This window comes from Eufriesea mexicana, unplaced genomic scaffold, assembly GCF_001483705.2.
Source record: "Eufriesea mexicana isolate 0111107269 unplaced genomic scaffold, ASM148370v2 scaffold305, whole genome shotgun sequence".
Taxonomy (NCBI): Eukaryota; Metazoa; Arthropoda; class Insecta; order Hymenoptera; family Apidae; genus Eufriesea; species Eufriesea mexicana.
In genome coordinates this window covers 292625-312650 of record NW_016908472.1, presented here as the reverse complement: position 1 = coordinate 312650, position 20026 = coordinate 292625, and the positions used below count along the sequence as shown (strand labels likewise).

Here is a 20026-nt window from a genome sequence, read left to right as displayed (position 1 = left end):
GTTACTTAAGCCCCCGGGGATGTTGCCACTGGGTAAACACCGATTCGATGCAAATGAAACACGTGTTCCGAGCTACCGAACGACTAATAATTCCGAATGCGCACACGCGTGTACGCATAGGCACGCGCGTACAGTGGGTACGCGCGAGGAAAGAAATAATCGGAGCGAAGAATGGTTTAGTTGGTCGGATGGAAAATAAGGACGAGAGGAAGGAGAGCAGGCACGTAGGAAGAAATCCTGCTTCGTAGAAATCGTGGCGCGTGTTTCCCTCAACGGCCCTGAAACCGATTCTCCTACGCGTATACCGAAGGAGAGAGAGAGAAAACGAAAGCACATATTGGCGCCACGTGCGCTTCGGGATGTTTATCCCAGGAAGAGCAAAATTCCGGCTTGCAGAAATCAATATTATTGTTCGCGGTCGGCTATATTTGAATCGCGATTCGTAACGCGTTGCAACGCGTAATAGCCCGCGCGTGCAGCGCAAACGCGAGATGGCCAACGAACGAACGAACGAACGAACCAACCAACGATTGGTAAGCGATCGGTTGGTCCGACGAATTGCAGAAAGAAATATTCCATTCTCGTTTCGCCAACTCGACGCTCCAACTCGCGTGGTGGTAAAACGCGATAAAACGGTAAATCGGTATATCACGTACGTGTGGCGTAAAGGGAGAAAAAATGGTGGCAACTCGCGTCGTTGGACTCGTTTCCCTCGCGATAAACCCGCGTCGACGTTGGGATAAAAACGTAACGCAATCCGTAATACGCCCAAGTGTCTCGAGCATTTCCGAGAGGCTGAGTGCGCGTTTACGCGCCACCAGCGAGTTAATCCTGTAAAGTGCGAGCAAGATGCCTCCTTTGATCTCGCACAAAAGCCGCTACACGGCATTGACCGTGGTTTATATATGCTCATGTATGGGCCACTGTCTTTGCTAGCTCATTCATTCATTAAATTCGTTGTATAATTAGGCTCGGGAGAAAGACTGAGACTGTCAACCGGTGATTCCTGTGCAGCAGCGCAAAACGAAAAAGAAAGAATCTTCAACTCGCTCCTGAATTTATGCTCTCTCGAATTCTCCGTGCTCGACTATTTCTTCGGCCTTCTCTTCGCCCGATGTCCCTTCTTTTTCCCGATGTAGCTGGCGAAAACGCATAGTCACGTTCGCAATGATCTAATAATACGACCCCCTCTCCACCCCCACCCCCGGCCCCGGGAAACTGTCCGCTCTCTGCCATGGAACAGAGAAATTCGTAAGCGCGATTATCTTTGTTCTTCGACGCGCGATCGTTTTGCTCCGAAAGCCATTGTCGAGTTTCTTCGATGAACCGGCAAAGTCGGTAAATCGATCGAGAAACGAAAAACGCGACATACTCGAAAACCAAGCGAATCGAAGCGAATCCAACCGGGCAGTATCTACCGAACCATTCGCGAACGCACAGGACGGACGCGCAAAGGATCTGGGAGAAGTCGCGGAGTCGAGGAGAAGAACAGAAAAGGAACAAGATCCTAGATATCCCCCACCAGACGTAGAGGTGGTCCACGGAACCGCCTCCGCGATCTACCATCCAACGTTTGGTGCGTGTGCCAGACGTGTGCTCGTCGTTTCTGCCTCTTTCGTACGGACCAACCTGTGCGGTGCTCGCTCCCTCAATGAACCTTTGCATCTTCGTCGATTCGTGTTCGTGTTTCTTCTCTAGTCAATCAGCCAGTCAGCCAGTCAGTCAGTCAGTCAGACAGTCAGTTAATCAGTCAGTTAATCAGTCAGTCAGTCAGTCAGTCAGTCAGTCAGTCAGTCGGTCGGTTAATCGGTCGATCGATCAGGCAGTTAGTCAGTCAATTAGTCGATCGATCAGGTAGTCGGTCAATCGATTAGTCGATCGATCAGGCAGTCAATTGGTCACTCGATCGGTTGACCATCGAAGTTTTCTCGATCCAGTGGCGGGTGATACCGCGTCATTTCCTTCCATCAACGGGTTCGAGTTACCACGAATCCGATCGAAGATAAGTCAAATTGACCACGCTCGAGGATCACGGACAATCGTTTGCTCTTGAACGAATCGTTCGAGAAATAAATCGATCCGCCAACGTTCCGAAACGCGTAAACCACATTTATCGTGTCAGATAAGAAGAAAAACAAAAAGAAGAAGACGAAGAAGAAGAAGAAAAAGAAGAAGGAGAAGGAAAAGAAGTAGCGAAAGTGTGCGAACCTCGAGGAAGGACAAAAGGACTGGTCTACGATAAATCGTGGAACGAGAACCTTGAATTAAATATTCTTTGCGATGCGATGCTCGATGCGTTTTACGTGAAAGAAGGAACAGTGTACGCGGAATAAAGCGATTATAGACAAACCTACGATAAATCTGTTATTTCGGTGATATTCGTTGTTTCGTCGATTAAACCACACGGCTGATCGTTACACGTCGAGGAATACGAGTGACAGAACGAGAAGAACCCACTGCTGGAGTTACGTCGAAAGAGATGGAAGGCCAGCAGGGTAACGGTAACGGCATATCGTCGGCTGCAACGGAAACGGAAGCTGGATCATCGAGCAACGAACAAAGCGGCAACGAGCAATGCACCAGCTCGCTGGACGATGCAGTAGGCAAGCTACTCCAAGGTTCGATTTTATCGTCTCGAAAATTTCAACGATTTTTCCGTTAGTATTATAAGAACGCTACACCTAACTTCCCTGTACGCCGGTCTATTCTCTTTCTCGATCGTACACGCGACTGGAAGAAAAGGATATTTCATCGGAAATAGTCGTACATCGAACGCGTTATACTCGTAGTATAGACGACATGGCTTTTCTCCGTTCTCACGGGATCTCGTGGTCGTGTCTCGTGGAAGGGCGCGGATAGACAGACTCGAGATCGTGTCTCGAACGGGTCTCGAGCGTTTAAGGACACTTTAATTGGCGATGAAACTCGACTTCGGTGGCTGGCTCCTCGGATTTATCCCCGCGATATCTCAGCCGGATGGAGGGAAATACGGGCGAGCGTGATGGAAGAGGTAGAAAAGGAGAAGGGAGGACACGGGGTAAGAGAAACCGAGAACCGAGGATCGAGAATCGAAAAGTACGAAAAGACGGTTTCGAGGAAGATTCGAGTAGCAGGTGCTGCGAACAGAGCGAAACCGCTGAACGTTTGCCACCGACACTAATTATGTTAGTACGAAATTAAATCTGAGACATCGACTCGGGAGGGTAGCTAACACGGAACATGGCAGAAGGTGGGGACCAGAAGAAGAGGAGTAACGGGAGCTGGGCATGATTTACGAGACTGGGCCACGAATCTCGTTGAAACTCTCTGCGTTCTTCGAACGTGTTTCGAGAAAGCAGAAACGCGTCTTCTGCTCGGGTCTTCTTAAACGTCGGGTCTATCATTCTCTCGTTGTGCAACTATTTTCCTCGTATCTCGACGCACGATCGAGCCAAAAGGGCGTGCGAATGGGAAACGACGTAGCTAGAACGTTGTACGCCGATCCCGTCCATCGTCATCGGCTATTATCGTATCGGTCGATACGCGTTGTCCCGGCAAACATATCGCGGTAGAAATTGATCGATTCGCAATAGCGTGGCAAAGAAAACCCTCTCGTCGATCATCGACAACGAGAGAAGGTGACGATGCGTTCAACGATGTCTTCTCGTTAACGAGACTATGTCCGTGGTAATGAGAGCTGATTTGTACAGAAGTTAATGTAGCAAGTGCCAGCGACAGGTCGGCATTGACGACCGAGATACCAAAGCACACCGGTTCATTCAGCGGATCACAACCCCTTATTGTGAATATCTCTCTCTCTTTCTCTCTCTCTCTCTCTCTCTCTCTCTCCCCCTCTCTCTCTCTTTCTTTCGCCCTCGTAGAGCCATTCGTTCCTTGGAAAAGTACAAAAGTTCTCGACCAAACTCGAGCCAATCCCTTTTGCTCGATTAATTCGTACCGCTTTCTACTACCTTTCCCCTATCTCTGCTATCTCGATATATCTGGAATACACGTGTTTCCCATGTCTCGAGAACTCCACTCGATCTAAACGCGCGATTTTCTTCGGAAATGCCCTCGGCCAAATAAACGTTCACCGCTTCGCGTATATATTTTTCGCGGGAAACTTTTTCTATTCCCGTCGGTTTCTGGGCTTCAAACCCTTCCGCGTTTCCATGGAAATTATTCTGGTTGCTATCGGTGAAGAGACGATGTCGTAGGAGGGAAGGACCTCCAACGAACGTTAAAGGAGCCGACAGAGAGACCGCGTCGGTGAACCATGTCCTTATGGTAATTAGCTCTCGTGGAATCTACGCTCTCTTCTATACTTTCGGTGACACTTTACCACGTGCATCCTTCCTTCCTTCCTTCCTTCCTTTCCTTCTTCCTCATCCGATAAAGTAGCATAGAATAAAGAGATCGGAATCGTTCGAAATTCTTCCCTCTGACGAATATCTAGTCGTAGGTAAACGATAAATTACATTTACATTCGGATATCGATTACAGAGAATGGCACAAGAACGATGAACGGAGCATACTCGCAACGTATTCGACGCATATCGGATTCGCCATGAGATTTCTCGGAATGGAAAACTCGCGGTGACCCAAATAACCTTTCTTTAACCGGACCAACGAACCGTTCGTGGCGAAGAGACCGAAGAGAGCAAGTCGGTAACGACGATAATTAGTCTCTTAATGTAAGCGAACGATCGACGGATAAAAGACCACCGCGTTCGGAATCTGCATTTCAACCGTCGACTCGTGAAACTTTTCTCCCGTGTTCGTTCGAGTCGAGGAAAAATCGCGTTTCACCAAGAGAAAAATACGCCAATGGGAAGCAAATGGAAAGGGAAACGCAATCGGAGACCTAAGGGTATACGGTATGCAAGGTATACAGGTGTCGGTTTATCTTGCTCGTTTCTTTACGATCCAATTCCACACAAAGATAGGCTACGCAACTTCCGGTAACCCGGTGTACACCTCGACTTTCAGACACGACGCCGTTTCCTCTCTTACGCTAATACGTATCCAGCGAATCTAGCTGTTGTTATTCGTGAAATAAACATTTTCAACCTGCATCTCTTTCAGGCTACGATTGGACTTTGCTTCCGGTCACTTCACGCGCAAGCGGACGAAGAAGTGCTCACGTGAAACGTCCGATGAACGCGTTTATGGTTTGGGCTCAAGCGGCTAGACGCAGATTGGCCGATCAGTATCCTCAACTTCACAACGCCGAACTATCGAAAACGTTAGGGAAACTGTGGAGGTATTTTACTTGGCTGATATCACCTAGCTAGTATCATAGCGTCGAGTATCGATGGTGTGTTAACTGCGACGAATGTATAACAGAATTCTCAGCGACGATGAGAAACAACCGTTCATAGAGGAAGCCGAGAGACTAAGGAACGCGCATAAGAAGCAACATCCGCATTACAAGGTAACGTTGACACCACGATCCTTCCAAAATCACTCGTTTCCACTTTGCTTTGTTATCGAACAGCTAAGGCTTAATCCATATAATAAAACAAAAATCATGTTCCAATTACAGTACCAACCGCGTCGACGGAAACCAAAATCGGAGGAACACATGGGCATCGTGATGCATCGGTCTGCCTTGTCCTCACCAGGCTCGTCTTTAGACTCTGTCAACTCGTCCGACTGCACGTATCCTCGTTTATATCCAGATACCGGGACCAAAACGTACGAGAGACCGACCATTTATCACGATAGCAAGACTAGCTATGATCTTTCGAGATCGGCTTGGTCAAACGACTCGGTCAAATATCCGGTCGAACATTCGATCGTAGAAAATAAACCATACGACGGTATGAAATACGACTCGCACATGTCCAAGAACTATGTGGATGCAAAGTGCTACGAGACCGTCAAGTATCACGAAGTATCCGCTGCCGCAAAGTATCACGAAACGATACCAAAGTATTCGGAATTGCAAACAAAGCCTTACGATTTACCTAAATACCCGGACAATTCTCTAAAATATCCCACGGACGTTAGCAACCCGAGTAAATCGTACGCTTGCGTACACAGTCAGTATTACACTGCCCCCGAAGGATATACCGTGCACGAGGAAAACGAATATCAAACACAAGGTGTCTCCACCCATTCTTTCTATCCGTATATCTCCGCATCGATGGCGCAACCTCCTTATTACATGGGTCCTCGGTAAATCCTACTTTCGTACAATCTTTCGACAATCCTTTTTCGCGTAATTTTACACTAGGAAATAGCGAATCTGGGCATAAATAATTCGATAGATCGCTTATTGCTAGTAATGTTTCTCCTTTCTTTGCTATTTATTTCTTGCTAATACTTTTACCATAAAATAAACAAATAGATCAATAAATAATACATTTGTACACGCGCGCACGTGGATACACCGGTCATCCACTAAACAGCGGGAATAAAAATATGACTAAAATAATACTGTGCGCTACACTTTGTCACTGTTCGACAATTAAGTTTGCTTTTAAATTCCGCCTCTTAAAAATAGTCCTAAAACGACGAAACGCTATCACATGCCAATATATATATATATATATATATATATATATATAACTACTATGGGTTGCTTTGATTATATGATGTGTTTATGTATATATATGTACACACACGCACACACACACGCGCGCGCACACACACACGCGCACGCACACACGCACACGCAAAAAATTAACAAATTTCGCTATGAAGAAAAATTTAGAGAGCAAGAAAGATTTGCATCTTTTCAATGAGTATAATATAATTATACTTATATTTTTCCAAGTGATTCAGTAAGTCGCATATATTTGATTTACACGCAACCATCAATTTATACATTCTTATAACTGTCTCGATTTATCATAGCAGCTAATTCTTTTATTTGAATTCTATTGCCGTGCATATATGCTGCAGTAGTCCATATCATGTTGGCCAAAATCTCGTCGCTTTTTTCATCCATGGCAATATCCTGCGATAGTTGCGGATTAAATCTATAATAAGGCACTCCGATCATGGAGCACCAATTTCTGGCACGATCAACGATCCTTCCGTTGCTTGCAGTTGCCTGATCCACTAATAATTCCACGAGAACCCATATTCCTATCGCACACCTTGCGGTATCCCATAAACTATTAAACCGAAATACATCCACATGGTTCCATGGGGAAACAGGTATCGAACCAGTGCCAAGAGAAACCACCAACGACAGCGGAACCACTTCGTGTTCCCGTCCAATGGCCTTCAAAGCGAGATTGTACTCGTGAATTTCAGCCATAGCATCTAGAGTCGGATTATTTGCTATCAATCCCCCATCGAGAAATTTGCCAAATGAACGAAAATACGATGGCGCCGCCCCACTTGCTCTAGCTGCGTGCCACAGTAATTGCTGATTCGGTGGCACATACGCGGTAGATGACGAACTCTCTGAAACATCCAGTAAGATGCTAGGTGCATCGTAGTTACGAAACATGTAAAGTTCGACCGGCCTCTTGTCAGCCAATACACTGGTAATCATGATCTTAGGATTCTTGATATCCGACATCACCGTATCAGCACCCAAGCTCTCTTTCAACACTTTCTCTAGAGCTTCGCTGTTATATGGACGCATACCAACAAAAGCTTCATCTTTAAGACGAAAATACAGTGCCTGACATTCTCGCAAAGATTTGCCGGCCGCTAAACCAAGTGCTAATATTCCACCCGTAGAAGTACCTGCGATCCAATCGAAACATGCTATGATAGGTTTCTTCAGGATCGACTCGATTTTCAATAACATTTGTACAAGAATCAAACCACGAATTCCTCCTCCGTCCAAGGAGAGAAGACGTCCGCCCTCTATTTTCTTGTTTCCTTGCAACGCCATTCCGGAAACATGAAGCATTTGATCCAATATCATACGCGATACAACCATTGGTTGTTCCGATGGCGCGACACCTTTAAATTCTTCGTTGTGCTTACAGCCTAGGTGGCAATTTTTCATATCCGATTCACAGCGTTCAGCGCCTACCGAATCTAAAACATACAGAATTTTCTGACCCTCGTTGCTATCGATATTCGCAAGATGTCGTGGTGTTTCCGATTGCCAATTCTTTACATCAATGTCTGCACCGAAACCTATCAAAATTTGCACTATCGCCAATGCGTTTGCGGAAACTGCTAAATGCAACGGTGTATTGCCATCACTGTCAAAGATATTTACAGAACACATATGACTCAATAGTGCCACCACGCATGATAGTCGTTTTCTCATTGCCATAATGTGTAATGCTGTACGTCCATTAAAGTTTAAAGCATCTATATCACAGTTAGATTCTATCAAAGCATTAATCACTTCCCTACTCAGCGACCAATGCAATGGCGTACCGCCAAATTTCATGTCTTCCGAATGAAGAACATTTGGTTTACTATGAAGGAAATCTCCTACATAACCTGGACTAGAAGATTGACCCTCGGTAGCGGGAATATTTACATCCGCTCCAATTAAAAGCAGAGCTTTAACGCATTCTGGTTTGTTATTCAGGCACGCCACATGCATCGGCGTATATCCGTCACTGTTACGACTGTTTAAACTATTCGGAAGATCACCTCCAAGGGTTAAAATGATTTCTTTAGTAGACTTAGCTGCATAATGGTACACGGTATTGGCATTATAATCTAAATGTTCCAATGAACTTTTGGCTTCTATCAACATCTGTACTGTACACAGATTATTTGTTTCCACTGCAACTTGCAATGGAGATACACCTGTTTCCGCATCTCCGCTGTTCAACTGGCTATTCACTTCTGCATGAGCAAAAGCATTGTACAGAGCAAAATGAGCTGCCAAGTGTGCCAATGTCCATGTAGGATGCGCCATTAAAGTATCGCACAATTTTTGTATCTTACTCACATTATACATCTATAATAGTAAATAAATGTCAACCACTGATAATCCCCATTTCTATATAGATTAATAAAAATCATTAAACTTTCTAGGATACAAGTACCTCACGACAAATTTGGACAAGTATCGGAATCTTGTCTTTATACACAAGAAAATGTGCTTCCGCTTCCTTCTTGTTTTCTGATCTGTATAAACTGAAAACATTCATGTCGATAAACTTCATATCACATGTTATTTATAGTAAAAGAAACAACGTATCTGAAGATATTTACCTATATGCTTGGTTCAATGTTTCTGTACAGGGTCTATGAAGAACAATTTCGTACTTTTCGTCACTTTTTCCTCCTGGACCATAAAGTACAATACCGTCTTCACGACATTCAATGTGTCGATTACTATAATTTTCAGGCCTAACTTCTTGAACGGTATTAGGTGCAACATCCTGCCATAAAACACTCCGCAAAACACTGCTAGTGATTGTTCCAAACCAAGCCATTATGGACAATTTGGGTTAACTGTATGAAAATTGCCACGCCGAACAGTTTCTAATTAACTATTAATCTGTTCAAATGAATCAGCGAATTATGTAAAATCCTATTGGTTATTTCTTCGAAAACGTAATTACGACGTATCATCGATGTTGCAAGAAATAAATTTAAATACTCGTCATAATAGTCAAACTCACGCTGATTTATCGATCAGGCACGAGAATGTCACAGTAATGTAAACAAAAATTTTTAAATAATGTTAACCACGTATTACGTAGATTGTCCGTTACGAATAAACACTATATAGGATTCGATACATGGAACAATGATTATCACTGTACTCTGTCAAATAAAATAATCCCTATAATCATCGAGGTACATATATATACTACTTTATTAGCCTTCCTATTCCTTCCGTTCATATAGTTATTGACATCAAGATTTTAATGCAATGTACATATGTAGAAAGTAAGATTTTTCTAAATTTGCGATATATAATAATACGATAAAATGCGTTTCACCAGTGAAAAATTTGATTTCGCTTCAGTATTTAACCTTTACGTTTAGATAAATCATTATTAGCGTATCATTGGTATCTTCTGTACGGATATGCCATTGTTTTCAAATAAATTTTCCCCCAAAAAAACTCCTACGAGAAAAGTGGGAGTTTTCTTAGCAAACAAAGACTTTAGTCCGAAGCGTATAGAGAAAGAACTCGGACCCAATATTGGTCCTATACGTTTAAAATTGGGAGATCAAGAAACTGTCTTCGAATCTGGTTCGTGGATTCCAGGTAAATTTCATGACATGAGATTTTATTACATTTTTACGAGAGTTTTTTAATGTTCTACAAAAGTAACATATTTCCAGAATCAGGCAAAATTGGAGGTACATATAAGGAAAACGAGAAATTGAAGAAAGAATTAAGGAGATTGGAGGATGAAAATAATTTGTTAAAACTAAAATTCGAAGTACTTCTAGATATGGTTGTCATTGTGCAGTTTTCTTCAAAATGTATAACACTTAACAAAGTATTTAATATTAGCTTTCTCTCTATTTCACAGTTAACGCAAACAACAGCAGAATGTCATTCACAGAAAGAAGAATTGGATGAATTAAGGCAGAAATTATCACACAACAAAGATAGAAGATCTTAACACAAAGGCACATTACCCTAATTTATTCCTTTTTTTCCACATGTCAAATTAAACAAGTATGTTCATAGAATTAGAATTTTCTGTTTAATTGTTTAAATATACTTTTATATTTATATCTCCGAGTTGAGTGTGCGTGTACGTGTATATTAAACTCAAACAGATTGTAATAATAATTCAAAATATACTGTGAATCTTACAAAGTTACATTGATTAAACAATTATACGGAACATAAAAAATAATTACATTTCCATCGTTGTATTGAATATTTATAATTTCATTAATATTTCTACTTTAATATTATTAATATACCATATACACTCTTCTTCACCGATCCATAGCATTTTCTGGGCAGGTTTTTCTTGTATGTCCTAATAAATCGCATACCTCGGTACAAATACTATTTTCCAAGTTGTAAAATTGCATACAATAAAATACGAACCTTCTATACCGCAAATTCGACATTTTCTCTTTCTAACAACCCGAGATTTAATTTGGTCCCTTTCATGTTGTTCACTTTGATTTCTTGTATATGTTTGCTTACTTCTTCCTCTAAATGTATCATTGCGTACATCTTCAACATTTTCATCGCCCCATTGGAAAAACTTACAAGAATTATTCATACTCTTGGTGCATGTGTAAAAGGGACGTCCTTTGTTGGGACCATCTTTCTGCACAATTCGCCTACAATGCATATGAGCAATTATTTATCTAAAATATTAGAAATCATAAAGAAATTTTATTAAATATTTGCTCACTGTGCTGCTATCTGATTACAATGACATTTAACATCATTATCCGGCAATACAGGTGAACTTTGATAACTATTGACACGAACACTTGAGCCAGTGCTCGTACTGGCAGCTGATAAATGTGGATCTCTACTTGTATTAATTTGCATTTGATGTCCATCATCCGCCCAAAGAAAAAAATTGCAACCAGAACCTTGAGGTTTTGCACATTTGTAAAATCCTCTTCCTAAAGTATTTTATAAAGCAATGGTTGTAATAAACCGTATTTAACGATAAATTCTTCATAAATGTCCAAGACATTTTTACCATGATTTGGTCCGTCTTTCTTTACTGTTAACTGAATTGCATTTTCATTACAGCTACACATAATAACGGCATCTTTCTCAATGACACCCCATACTTTATCCTGTACATTCCTTGATACATTTGGTTTATTAGTTGGACGAGTGACAATATTAGTATTTGTCCATGTACTATTTTTTGAATTGTTTTGTTGTTTGATATTTCTTGATTCTCCTATATTATTACGATTACTATTCTGATTTCGAACAAATCCTATAGATGCACTGCTTTCAGATGAACCTGATTTATTTTCAATATTAGAAACTGGACGAGGTGTACTGTTCCTCACTAAAGTTGAATTTGAAACAATAATTCCGTCAAACATACTGCGATAACCGCTATCATTTGTTTGAGTTTGACTTCTAATACTTTCATTTTTTATATTTAATAATTCATTAAACGTAGGATCACAACCACCTATGCAAGTTGTATAATCAGTACCATAAATAGGAAAGGCATATTTAGATAATTTAAATCTTAATTTACGCATATTTCCCGAACACTAAAAACAATAATAAATATATATTATGACAATAATTATAAATATTGTATATATAATGCTTACTTGTGAGCAAATTTCATCCAAAATTTCGACATGTTCGATATTCTGAGGAAACCAAATTACATTATTACACGTCGGATATCCCATACAGCCAATATACTTTCCCGTCCCTTGCTTTCTATTTCTAAGAGTCATGCTCGAGCCACATTTCGGACATTTAAAAATAACAATTTCTTGAGATGGATTATCAATTTGTATTTCTCGTGCTTCGATCGGTCGTTCATCGAGATAATCAGCTAAAGCATTATCGATTAAATCAGCACGTTCCAATGTTATTTTAAATAGATCACGATATTTCTTTATCTGATTTTCCAAAACGTCCTTTGGATTTTTCTGTCGATTGCATATCCTATGCGCAAGCGTGAAAGATTAGCATTTAATCCATATATTATGATACTCTTTCACATTATTGAAAATTAAAGCTACAAAATTCACATACAGTGTGAGATCCTTCTCTAAATCAGCACGTAAGTCTGGTTTTGACATTTGAAATCCCATGTTATCGTAACCCGTTACCAATCCAATGCCAAGTTTTCCAGGTATTAAGTGCTTATCATCCACCAAACCCACATATTGACGCAACTTTATTGTATCTATATGTTCTGCGTGAGTAGCATCGGTACCGATACCATGTTTATCCATCAAACTGATTAAATCAGCTTCAGTCAACAATTGTGGTGGACATGTTTCTTCCTGTACCATATCTATTTTGGTTGGTTCAAAAACTTGCCCTTCTTGATATATGTGAATTTCCTTATCGCTCCAGTTTTCATATATGTATACATTTAAATAATTCTTTTCAATTATTTGCAAACCATTAGCAATAAATTCCTCTCCAGCTATGTCAATCTCCACCGTTGTTTCTTGACCAACTGCATTGCTTGATAGACAAGCCAAAAAGTGTCGTACCACAAATTCATAAACTTTAGCTTCATTGCCTATCGTTAAATAATTTACTATATGTTAATGACAGAATATTTTTCGTTAAATCGAACGATTGTCGGACTTGTGTACATACCATTTAAACTGTCAATATATTTTAGTGGATATATTGGAGGATGTGCTTGATCACTTTTCTTGCCTTCCCTTGGAGTCAATCCCTTTTCTAGCAACTGTTGTGCAAAATTACCCCAAGCTGAATTGTTTATTTGTTGGCTCACAAATGGAATTAAATTCAATTCTTTTGGAAATATGTTTGTTTCTGTGCGTGGATAACTAATAAGACCTTGAGTATATAATCTCTCTGCAATTTTCATAGTTTCCTTTGCACTTAAGTGAAGTTTACGAGAACCTTGCTTTTCCAATTCCTAAGTTTATTAAATTTAAAAAAGTAAATTACAGCATATCCTTCTTCACTGAAACTACTGCTTTATTACTTACAACTGTGTCCAGTGGTAATGGTCTCCACTTACTCTTAGGTTTGCTTACTATTCTTTGTACGGTAGCACTAGGTTGCTCCAAACAAATGTCAAAAAGTACTTCGCAAGGTAATTTTTCAAATAATCTCCCTCTAGCCCATCTAAATTCCACAGAAATACCATCACGAATATCCATTACTTTTATCTTCCAATATGGCTCTGGCTGAAATCTTTCTATCGCTAAGAATCTCTCGACTACAAATCCTAATGTAGGAAACTGACAGCTACCATAACTGATCATCATATCAGCCAAATTCCTGGGAAATACTTTTCTCAGTCTCATTGTTTGAAATCTTGTAAATGCGGCACCTATAAAATGTTGTCTACGTTACATGCAAGTTTATAAATCTGATAATAATATTTACCTGAGATGTGATCTGTTACATACCTATTCTTAAATCTAATTCACTTCGGACATCAACAGCATCACTAATTGCTTTGTTCGGTTCGCATAGGTTTTGAAGAGATCGATTCACAGATGTTTGTGTAATCTCTGAAAATTTTGCCCTTACAGAAAAGACATTTATTATTACATGGCACAATATACAATTACATGGATAACTTATTTTATGAATACCTATATATGCGGACATCGGGCTTAATCGCACAACACACTTGAATAACTTCGAAACCTATATTTTCTCCTTCACGATCACAATCAGTCCAAATTATTAATGCACTGCATTTTTGTATTTCTCGTTCCAATGTTTTTTTGATTTTAATAGAATTCTCTTCTAAACACTGCTTTATTACAGGTGCATCGAATAAACATAATGGTTGACAAGCTCCCCATTTACAATATGTTCCAATAAATGTATAGTTTAATAAATGACCAGATACAGACGTCATAATCATATCACAATTTTGATTCCATAGATATGTGCTGAATTCAAAAATTTTATTATATGGAGATAATCCTTCTCTCTACAAAATATAAAGTACAATAAATATCGTTTATATACTATTTCATATATTTTAACTAAAATAACTTTACAATTACCCGTTTGCAATTACCACGGGACAAATAGCCTGCAATATTTTTTGCGGCGTCGTGCTTTTCTGCAACGTTAAGGACTTTCATGACCATAGTAGAACTGTTGAATTTTATGAGAAACTGGCAATATTGCTTTGATTCACATAAACTTAACTTTACAATATTCAATATCTCCGTAACGAATAACATAGCACAACATAATCGCTATTTACTTCAAAAGGGTTATAAATTATTTAACAACTCTACGAAATATCATCCTGTTAAATATAAAAAAAATGCATTTATCTTTATTTATAAATTCTTAAACTACAATCATTAAATACAATAATTCATATTGTTTTACATGCTTTTCTACTATATTAAATACGACTTACATAACGAAATTAAATTTCAGTTGCCGCCGTCTATGTTGTTTAGCTACTTCAGTTGTGTCAAGCAATGTACGAAACCTCGTCATCTAATAATTCCTATTAAGACAAAATTATCTACGATTCAGTGGGCATTAGTGATTGATATTGCAATTTAATAAAATTAATACACATTGAGATATGTAATTTTTAACAGATTAAAAATGATAGGATACACATTCTTTAGAACAAACAGTAACTTTTTCATCGTAAACGTTGCAAGTGTGTTAACACAAGGAGGAAAGAGCTGGAAATAGCAGTAGACATTTTCAATATTTTGCACAGTAATTTTGGCTTTTATGCACCTTTATTAGAGCATGAGTAAGTAAATAACGTTACTGTCTGAAGAATATTATCCAATGTATACAATTACGTCAAATTTCGTAAAGTAAATTTTATTTACGTTTGATATTAAATATTCAGTGACACATTCCACACTTTCAATGTAGTCTTTTATTTTTTCCTGTTTCATCTTGTTGTTTAATACCTGTTTTAATTATTTACATTTAATAATTTTACGATTATATCGTATGATCTTAATTAATATTTTAAATACGTTTATAAATGTAACCTTGCGACTGTTACTATTTTATTATTTAGAATGCGATATTGTGTATGTGTGTGCGCGCGTGTGTTCGTGTGTGTTTGCGCGTGTGTGCCCGCGTATATGCATGTATATCAATCATATATACGCATTTTATATAGCGCGTACATTATGCGTGTACACACACACACGCGCGCGCGCGAACACACATACACAAGTGTGCGCGCGCATACATATATGCATGCAAATACATATTCTGTATTTATTATACAATTTTTGTGCATTTTTCTTACAGCAAATTAATCGTTGCTTTAATCAATTAATTTGAACAAAGTCAAACATGACGGAGGACATGTCTGGAGCAGACATTTGCAGAGTTTGCAGGTCTGAGGGTCTTGTAGACCGACCTCTTTTCCATCCTTGTATCTGCACAGGCAGTATTAAATGGATACACCAGGAGTGTCTAGTACAGTGGATGCGATATTCACGTAAAGAATATTGCGAACTTTGCGGATATCGTTTCTCTTTTATGCCAATTTATAGCCCAGATATGCCGCGTCGTTTACCATTAAGAGATGTCGTCGGGGGATTATTTTCTAATATTGTAACAGCAGTAAAATGCTGGTTACATTATACTTTAGTTACAATAGCATGGTTAGGAGTAGTTCCATTGACTGCCTGTCGAACTTACAGGGCACTGTTTAGTGGACCTCTTGATCTGGTTCGAGTAAATACTTTCTTATAATTTCAAAATATGTTTTGATCTCTAACATTTTATGGCAAAAGATGAAATAATACTGTATTTTTGTTTACAGATAATGTCATTACCAATGGATATGCTATCTGCAGAAAATATATCATCAGATGTATTTCATGGATGCTTCGTAATGACGTGCACTCTGTTTGCATTTATTGGTCTAGTATGGTTAAGAGAACAGATTTTACACGCTGGTGGTCCAGATTGGCTTGACCGAGATAATGTACAATTACCTCCTGTTGATCATCCACCACTCAATTTAGTGGTTCCCATGCAACAGTTCCAAGAACAAAGGGCTCTTCAACAACAAGAAATTCAAGATAATAACAATGTGCCACCCTTTGTTGATGAACCGCCCATCTTACCAGAACATTCAAATAACGATGATTTGGAGAATGCGGAGGAACGTAGAATAGAAGAAAATAATTTACCAGATAATGAGAGAATGGATGAAATTGAAGGAATTGATAGAAATGTTGAACTACATGTTGCTCTCAGAAATGCTGAACAGCAGATTGAACAGCCTATCGGAGATATAGAACCGCCTATAGTAGTTGCACGAAATGTGGAACCATTAATACCACCTAGAGATGTAGAACAACCTGCAGCAGCTAGAGATGAATTGGGCGTAGATGGCGAACAAGCGAACGCAAGAGCTGGCGAGGGATGGAGGGATCAGGCCCAGGGTCAAGCACAAGGAGAAGCTGAAGAAGCGAACTGGAATCCATTGGAATGGGATAGACCCGCGGAAGAATTAACTTGGGAGCGACTTTTAGGCTTAGATGGATCTCTTGTTTTCCTTGAACACGTATTCTGGGTCGTTTCATTAAATACGCTTTTTATTGTGGTATGCTTTAAATTATATGATTTGAATGGAACATGAGACCAAGTAATTAATTTCTATTACTGAAAATGTAATTTTTTCATTTGCAGGGTTTCGCCTTTTGCCCTTATTGCATTGGTAGTCTTACAATAGCAGGATTAGGTTTACAAGAATATGCGGCTGCTTCACATTTTAAAGTATTAGTAACTACGTTGTGTGGTTACTGTGTTACTGGAGTGTGGCTGGTGGTTCTTCATACATTAGCGGCACCTTTAGGTTTCCAACGTTCTCAACAGTTATTTGGCTTATGTTATGTTGTAGTAAAAGTTTCTTTACTATCTGTCGTTGAGATAGGTGTACTTCCACTGGTTTGTGGTTGGTGGTTGGACATTTGTTCACTAGCAATGTTCGACGCCACACTTCGAGATAGAGAATCTTCATTCAAGTTAGCTCCCGGTACTTCAATGTTTCTACATTGGTTGGTAGGAATGATATATATATACTACTTTGCTTCATTCATTCTGTTACTACGAGAAGTATTACGGCCAGGAGTACTTTGGTTCTTAAGAAATTTAAATGATCCTGACTTTTCTCCTATCCAAGAAATGATACATCTTGCAATTTTAAGCCATGTTAGAAGACTCATAACATCTGCAGTGATATTCGGAACTGCTATTTTATTAATGCTATGGTTACCTGTAAAACTTTTAAGATGGGCATGGCCAGGATTTTTACCGTATACCGTGACTATTCAAAGTGAAGCACAGGTAAGGAGATAGATAATTAGTCAAAGGAGGAAACGAAAATTTCCTCACAATAATAATAGTGATGCACTACATTATGTGTTACTTTATTTTCAAATTAGATCAGCGAATTGTCTTTAGAATTACTATTACTGCAAGTCATTCTTCCCGCATTACTGGAGCAATCGCATACACGTACATGGTTAAAAGCTCTAATAAGAGGCTGGTGTCGAGTAGTAGCCTGGATGTTAGACCTCCAATCGTATCTCTTAAGAGAACAAACTGAGGATCCAGGACCAGCAGTAATCGAAGAACCGCAACATCCTGATTTAGGAGCAGCGCATCAAGCACTGTTACAAAGAGGAGGACCAACAGGTTTCCAACCGTATATAAGGCCACACTGGTTTCCTGCTCGTCTAGTTGGTCTTTTGTTTTGTGTTTGCGTTTCTCTTGTTATCGCTAGTTTAATTGCAATGATTCTTCCTGTTTGGCTTGGACGCAGAGTAATGGCGTTGTGGATGGTCGGAGCTCCGGCTCCGTCTCCACCCGTATTACCACCTGCCTTAAGTGGGTCTGGTAAGTTCGCTTTTCATAAAATGCTCCCCCCCCCCCCTCTCATACATATATATATATATATATATTCTCCCCAACCTTCTGCTCCCTCGCACTTTTGTTTTAATTATATTCTTTTTTTCTAATATTTCAGATAATAATGAAGCTGCAGTTGCTTTATCTGGACGAGTACATGAACTGTACACTATAGCCTGTGGAATGTATGTATGTTGGGCAGCAGCAAGAGGATTGGCCTTAGCATTTTCTTGGTTACCTCGTGGTCGAAGAGCTCTGTTAGATAGAGTAAAACATTGGGCAATCATAGGTGTTAAAGCGTCAGTAGCATTTTTTTTACTTATTGGCCTAATACCACTTTTGTTTGGTCTTCTTCTTGAGGTAGTCGTTGTAGTACCATTACGTATACCACTAGAACAAAATCCTATCCTATTTATCTGGCAAGATTGGGCCCTAGGTGTGTTATACACAAAAATAGCGACCGCCATTATTATGATGGGACCGGATTGGAGAATTCGACTCGCAATTGAACGAGCGTACAATGATGGCATTAGGGAAATAGATTTGAAATTCATCGTTACGGAATTGGCAGCGCCGGTAATATGTTGCTTTGGACTTGCTTTGGCTGTTCCTTATGCTATAGCTTACGGAATAGTCCCACTTCTGATCACGAATTTACAAACGCAGATTCTTATTGCCAGACATTTGTATCCTATCCTTTTATTAGTACACTTGGTATGTATTGTTATCTATTTTGAAATTGGACAATTTAAAAAACTTTATGAACATATAAAGAATGACAAATATCTTGTGGGACAGAGACTTGTAAATTATGAGCACCAAAATAAGTCTCAATCATAACACAACAATTACAATCTTAAGCATTAAGCTAATATATTTAGTATAATCTTTTTCCGATGGTGACATGAATTTAACAGAGGATTCTTTAATGTAAATTCTTTATTGCAATTGATCTAAAACAGACGCTAACTTATGTTAATTATACATTAATTTTTAGTATTGTAATTTATTAGTGTACCCGATACGAAATAAATTAAAAAGACTGTTACTTAATGTATCGCCTTTTCGTTTAATACATTACAGATTGCCGATATTTGTTGTCTGAATTAAAAGAATGTATTGTTCGAAGACAACGAACGATGTATATTTTGCACATTTAACAGGTACAAGTTATTTCAATAACCGTTATTCTTTAATATTCATTAAATGAATTATACTTATTAATTATAAATTAATAATATAAATCAATAGATTTAAACTTTCAACTTTGCAAAATTCAATGTATGAAGTTTCTTCACACTTTAATGAGTCCAAAGAAAATAAATTTCAGAACATATAATATTATGAAAGTAAAACTATATTTTAACTGAAAACTCAATATGACAAAATAACACGATCATATTTTATCATAAAATTAATGTTTATAGCGATTTATTCGAATAAAGTTGATGAATATTTATACTTTAATGAAAATAAAGTAAGTCATATTTACTGAGAAACTTGTCAATATTTTTTCTTTTTTCGGCTAATCGTACAAAACATACTGTTTAATGTAGAAAAAAAAATTGTCGCATACATGTAACTATGTAAAAAGTA

At 38.9% G+C, this 20026-nt stretch overlaps 5 protein-coding genes across 9 annotated transcripts; 3 read left to right on the top strand and 2 right to left on the bottom strand.

Moving 5' to 3' along the window:
* Positions 1 to 2403: 2403 nt before the first annotated feature.
* Positions 2404 to 6163, top strand: LOC108555862 (transcription factor SOX-2). Its single transcript, XM_017911704.1, has 4 exons — positions 2404 to 2618; positions 5065 to 5242; positions 5326 to 5413; positions 5525 to 6163. The coding sequence occupies exons 1-4, from the start codon at positions 2480 to 2482 to the stop codon at positions 6161 to 6163; spliced, it is 1044 nt and encodes a 347-aa protein (XP_017767193.1). The 5' UTR covers positions 2404 to 2479.
* Positions 6164 to 6277: 114 nt separating this feature from the next.
* Positions 6278 to 9701, bottom strand: iPLA2-VIA (calcium-independent phospholipase A2 VIA). 2 transcript variants are annotated; one of them, XM_017911752.1, is made up of 4 exons: positions 9543 to 9701; positions 9130 to 9418; positions 8961 to 9051; positions 6278 to 8872 (listed from the first exon to the last, which is right to left on the bottom strand). In XM_017911752.1, exons 2-4 carry the CDS (start codon positions 9351 to 9353, stop codon positions 6806 to 6808), a joined length of 2382 nt encoding a protein of 793 aa, XP_017767241.1. In that variant the 5' UTR covers positions 9354 to 9418; positions 9543 to 9701; the 3' UTR covers positions 6278 to 6805. The 2 variants fall into 2 exon arrangements, with proteins under 2 accessions (XP_017767241.1, XP_017767240.1); XM_017911751.1 differs by having other exon boundaries at positions 9130 to 9701.
* On the top strand, positions 9700 to 10514 carry Cby (beta catenin antagonist chibby). Of its 3 annotated transcripts, none has more exons than XM_017911755.1 (4): positions 9700 to 9720; positions 9913 to 10138; positions 10216 to 10316; positions 10410 to 10514. In XM_017911755.1, the coding sequence occupies exons 2-4, from the start codon at positions 9955 to 9957 to the stop codon at positions 10500 to 10502; spliced, it is 378 nt and encodes a 125-aa protein (XP_017767244.1). In that variant the 5' UTR covers positions 9700 to 9720; positions 9913 to 9954; the 3' UTR covers positions 10503 to 10514. The 3 variants fall into 3 exon arrangements, with proteins under 3 accessions (XP_017767244.1, XP_017767242.1, XP_017767243.1); XM_017911753.1 differs by having other exon boundaries at positions 10216 to 10331; XM_017911754.1 differs by lacking the exon at positions 9700 to 9720 and adding an exon at positions 9786 to 9813 and having other exon boundaries at positions 10216 to 10331.
* Positions 10515 to 10766: 252 nt separating this feature from the next.
* Positions 10767 to 14962, bottom strand: Top3alpha (topoisomerase 3-alpha). Its single transcript, XM_017911746.1, has 12 exons — positions 14943 to 14962; positions 14575 to 14825; positions 14152 to 14498; positions 13963 to 14081; positions 13537 to 13883; positions 13175 to 13463; positions 12596 to 13094; positions 12160 to 12505; positions 11559 to 12096; positions 11259 to 11478; positions 10943 to 11184; positions 10767 to 10871 (listed from the first exon to the last, which is right to left on the bottom strand). The coding sequence occupies exons 2-12, from the start codon at positions 14755 to 14757 to the stop codon at positions 10828 to 10830; spliced, it is 3174 nt and encodes a 1057-aa protein (XP_017767235.1). The 5' UTR covers positions 14758 to 14825; positions 14943 to 14962; the 3' UTR covers positions 10767 to 10827.
* A 67-nt stretch (positions 14963 to 15029) lies between these two features.
* MARCH6 (membrane-associated ring finger (C3HC4) 6) lies at positions 15030 to 19448 on the top strand. Of its 2 annotated transcripts, none has more exons than XM_017911748.1 (6): positions 15030 to 15296; positions 15815 to 16240; positions 16335 to 17123; positions 17210 to 17866; positions 17965 to 18418; positions 18549 to 19448. In XM_017911748.1, exons 2-6 carry the CDS (start codon positions 15860 to 15862, stop codon positions 19268 to 19270), a joined length of 3003 nt encoding a protein of 1000 aa, XP_017767237.1. In that variant the 5' UTR covers positions 15030 to 15296; positions 15815 to 15859; the 3' UTR covers positions 19271 to 19448. The 2 variants fall into 2 exon arrangements, with proteins under 2 accessions (XP_017767237.1, XP_017767236.1); XM_017911747.1 differs by having other exon boundaries at positions 15815 to 16246.
* The last annotated feature ends 578 nt before the right edge of the window (positions 19449 to 20026 follow it).

What these genes read in the sequence shown, in the direction of transcription:
- iPLA2-VIA (XM_017911751.1), bottom strand. Translation starts at nt 9,353, where the DNA reads ATGGCTTGGTTTGGAACAATCACTAGCAGTGTTTTGCGGAGTGTTTTA. An exon ending in ACATTGAACCAAGCATATAG is followed by an intron (nt 9,052 to 9,129) that starts GTAAATATCTTC and finishes GAATGTTTTCAG; the next exon opens with TTTATACAGATCAGAAAACA. An exon ending in TTGTCCAAATTTGTCGTGAG is followed by an intron (nt 8,873 to 8,960) that starts GTACTTGTATCC and finishes TTACTATTATAG; the next exon opens with ATGTATAATGTGAGTAAGAT.
- Cby (XM_017911753.1), top strand. Translation starts at nt 9,955, where the DNA reads ATGCCATTGTTTTCAAATAAATTTTCCCCCAAAAAAACTCCTACGAGA. An exon ending in ATCTGGTTCGTGGATTCCAG is followed by an intron (nt 10,139 to 10,215) that starts GTAAATTTCATG and finishes ACATATTTCCAG; the next exon opens with AATCAGGCAAAATTGGAGGT. An exon ending in TCGAAGTACTTCTAGATATG is followed by an intron (nt 10,332 to 10,409) that starts GTTGTCATTGTG and finishes TCTATTTCACAG; the next exon opens with TTAACGCAAACAACAGCAGA.
- LOC108555862 (XM_017911704.1), top strand. Translation starts at nt 2,480, where the DNA reads ATGGAAGGCCAGCAGGGTAACGGTAACGGCATATCGTCGGCTGCAACG. An exon ending in AGTAGGCAAGCTACTCCAAG is followed by an intron (nt 2,619 to 5,064) that starts GTTCGATTTTAT and finishes CATCTCTTTCAG; the next exon opens with GCTACGATTGGACTTTGCTT. An exon ending in ACGTTAGGGAAACTGTGGAG is followed by an intron (nt 5,243 to 5,325) that starts GTATTTTACTTG and finishes AATGTATAACAG; the next exon opens with AATTCTCAGCGACGATGAGA.
- Top3alpha (XM_017911746.1), bottom strand. Translation starts at nt 14,757, where the DNA reads ATGTTATTCGTTACGGAGATATTGAATATTGTAAAGTTAAGTTTATGT. An exon ending in ATATATTGACAGTTTAAATG is followed by an intron (nt 13,095 to 13,174) that starts GTATGTACACAA and finishes ATTTAACGATAG; the next exon opens with GCAATGAAGCTAAAGTTTAT. An exon ending in TGTAATCAGATAGCAGCACA is followed by an intron (nt 11,185 to 11,258) that starts GTGAGCAAATAT and finishes TATGCATTGTAG; the next exon opens with GCGAATTGTGCAGAAAGATG.
- MARCH6 (XM_017911747.1), top strand. Translation starts at nt 15,860, where the DNA reads ATGACGGAGGACATGTCTGGAGCAGACATTTGCAGAGTTTGCAGGTCT. An exon ending in CTATTCAAAGTGAAGCACAG is followed by an intron (nt 17,867 to 17,964) that starts GTAAGGAGATAG and finishes TTTTCAAATTAG; the next exon opens with ATCAGCGAATTGTCTTTAGA. An exon ending in ACCTGCCTTAAGTGGGTCTG is followed by an intron (nt 18,419 to 18,548) that starts GTAAGTTCGCTT and finishes CTAATATTTCAG; the next exon opens with ATAATAATGAAGCTGCAGTT.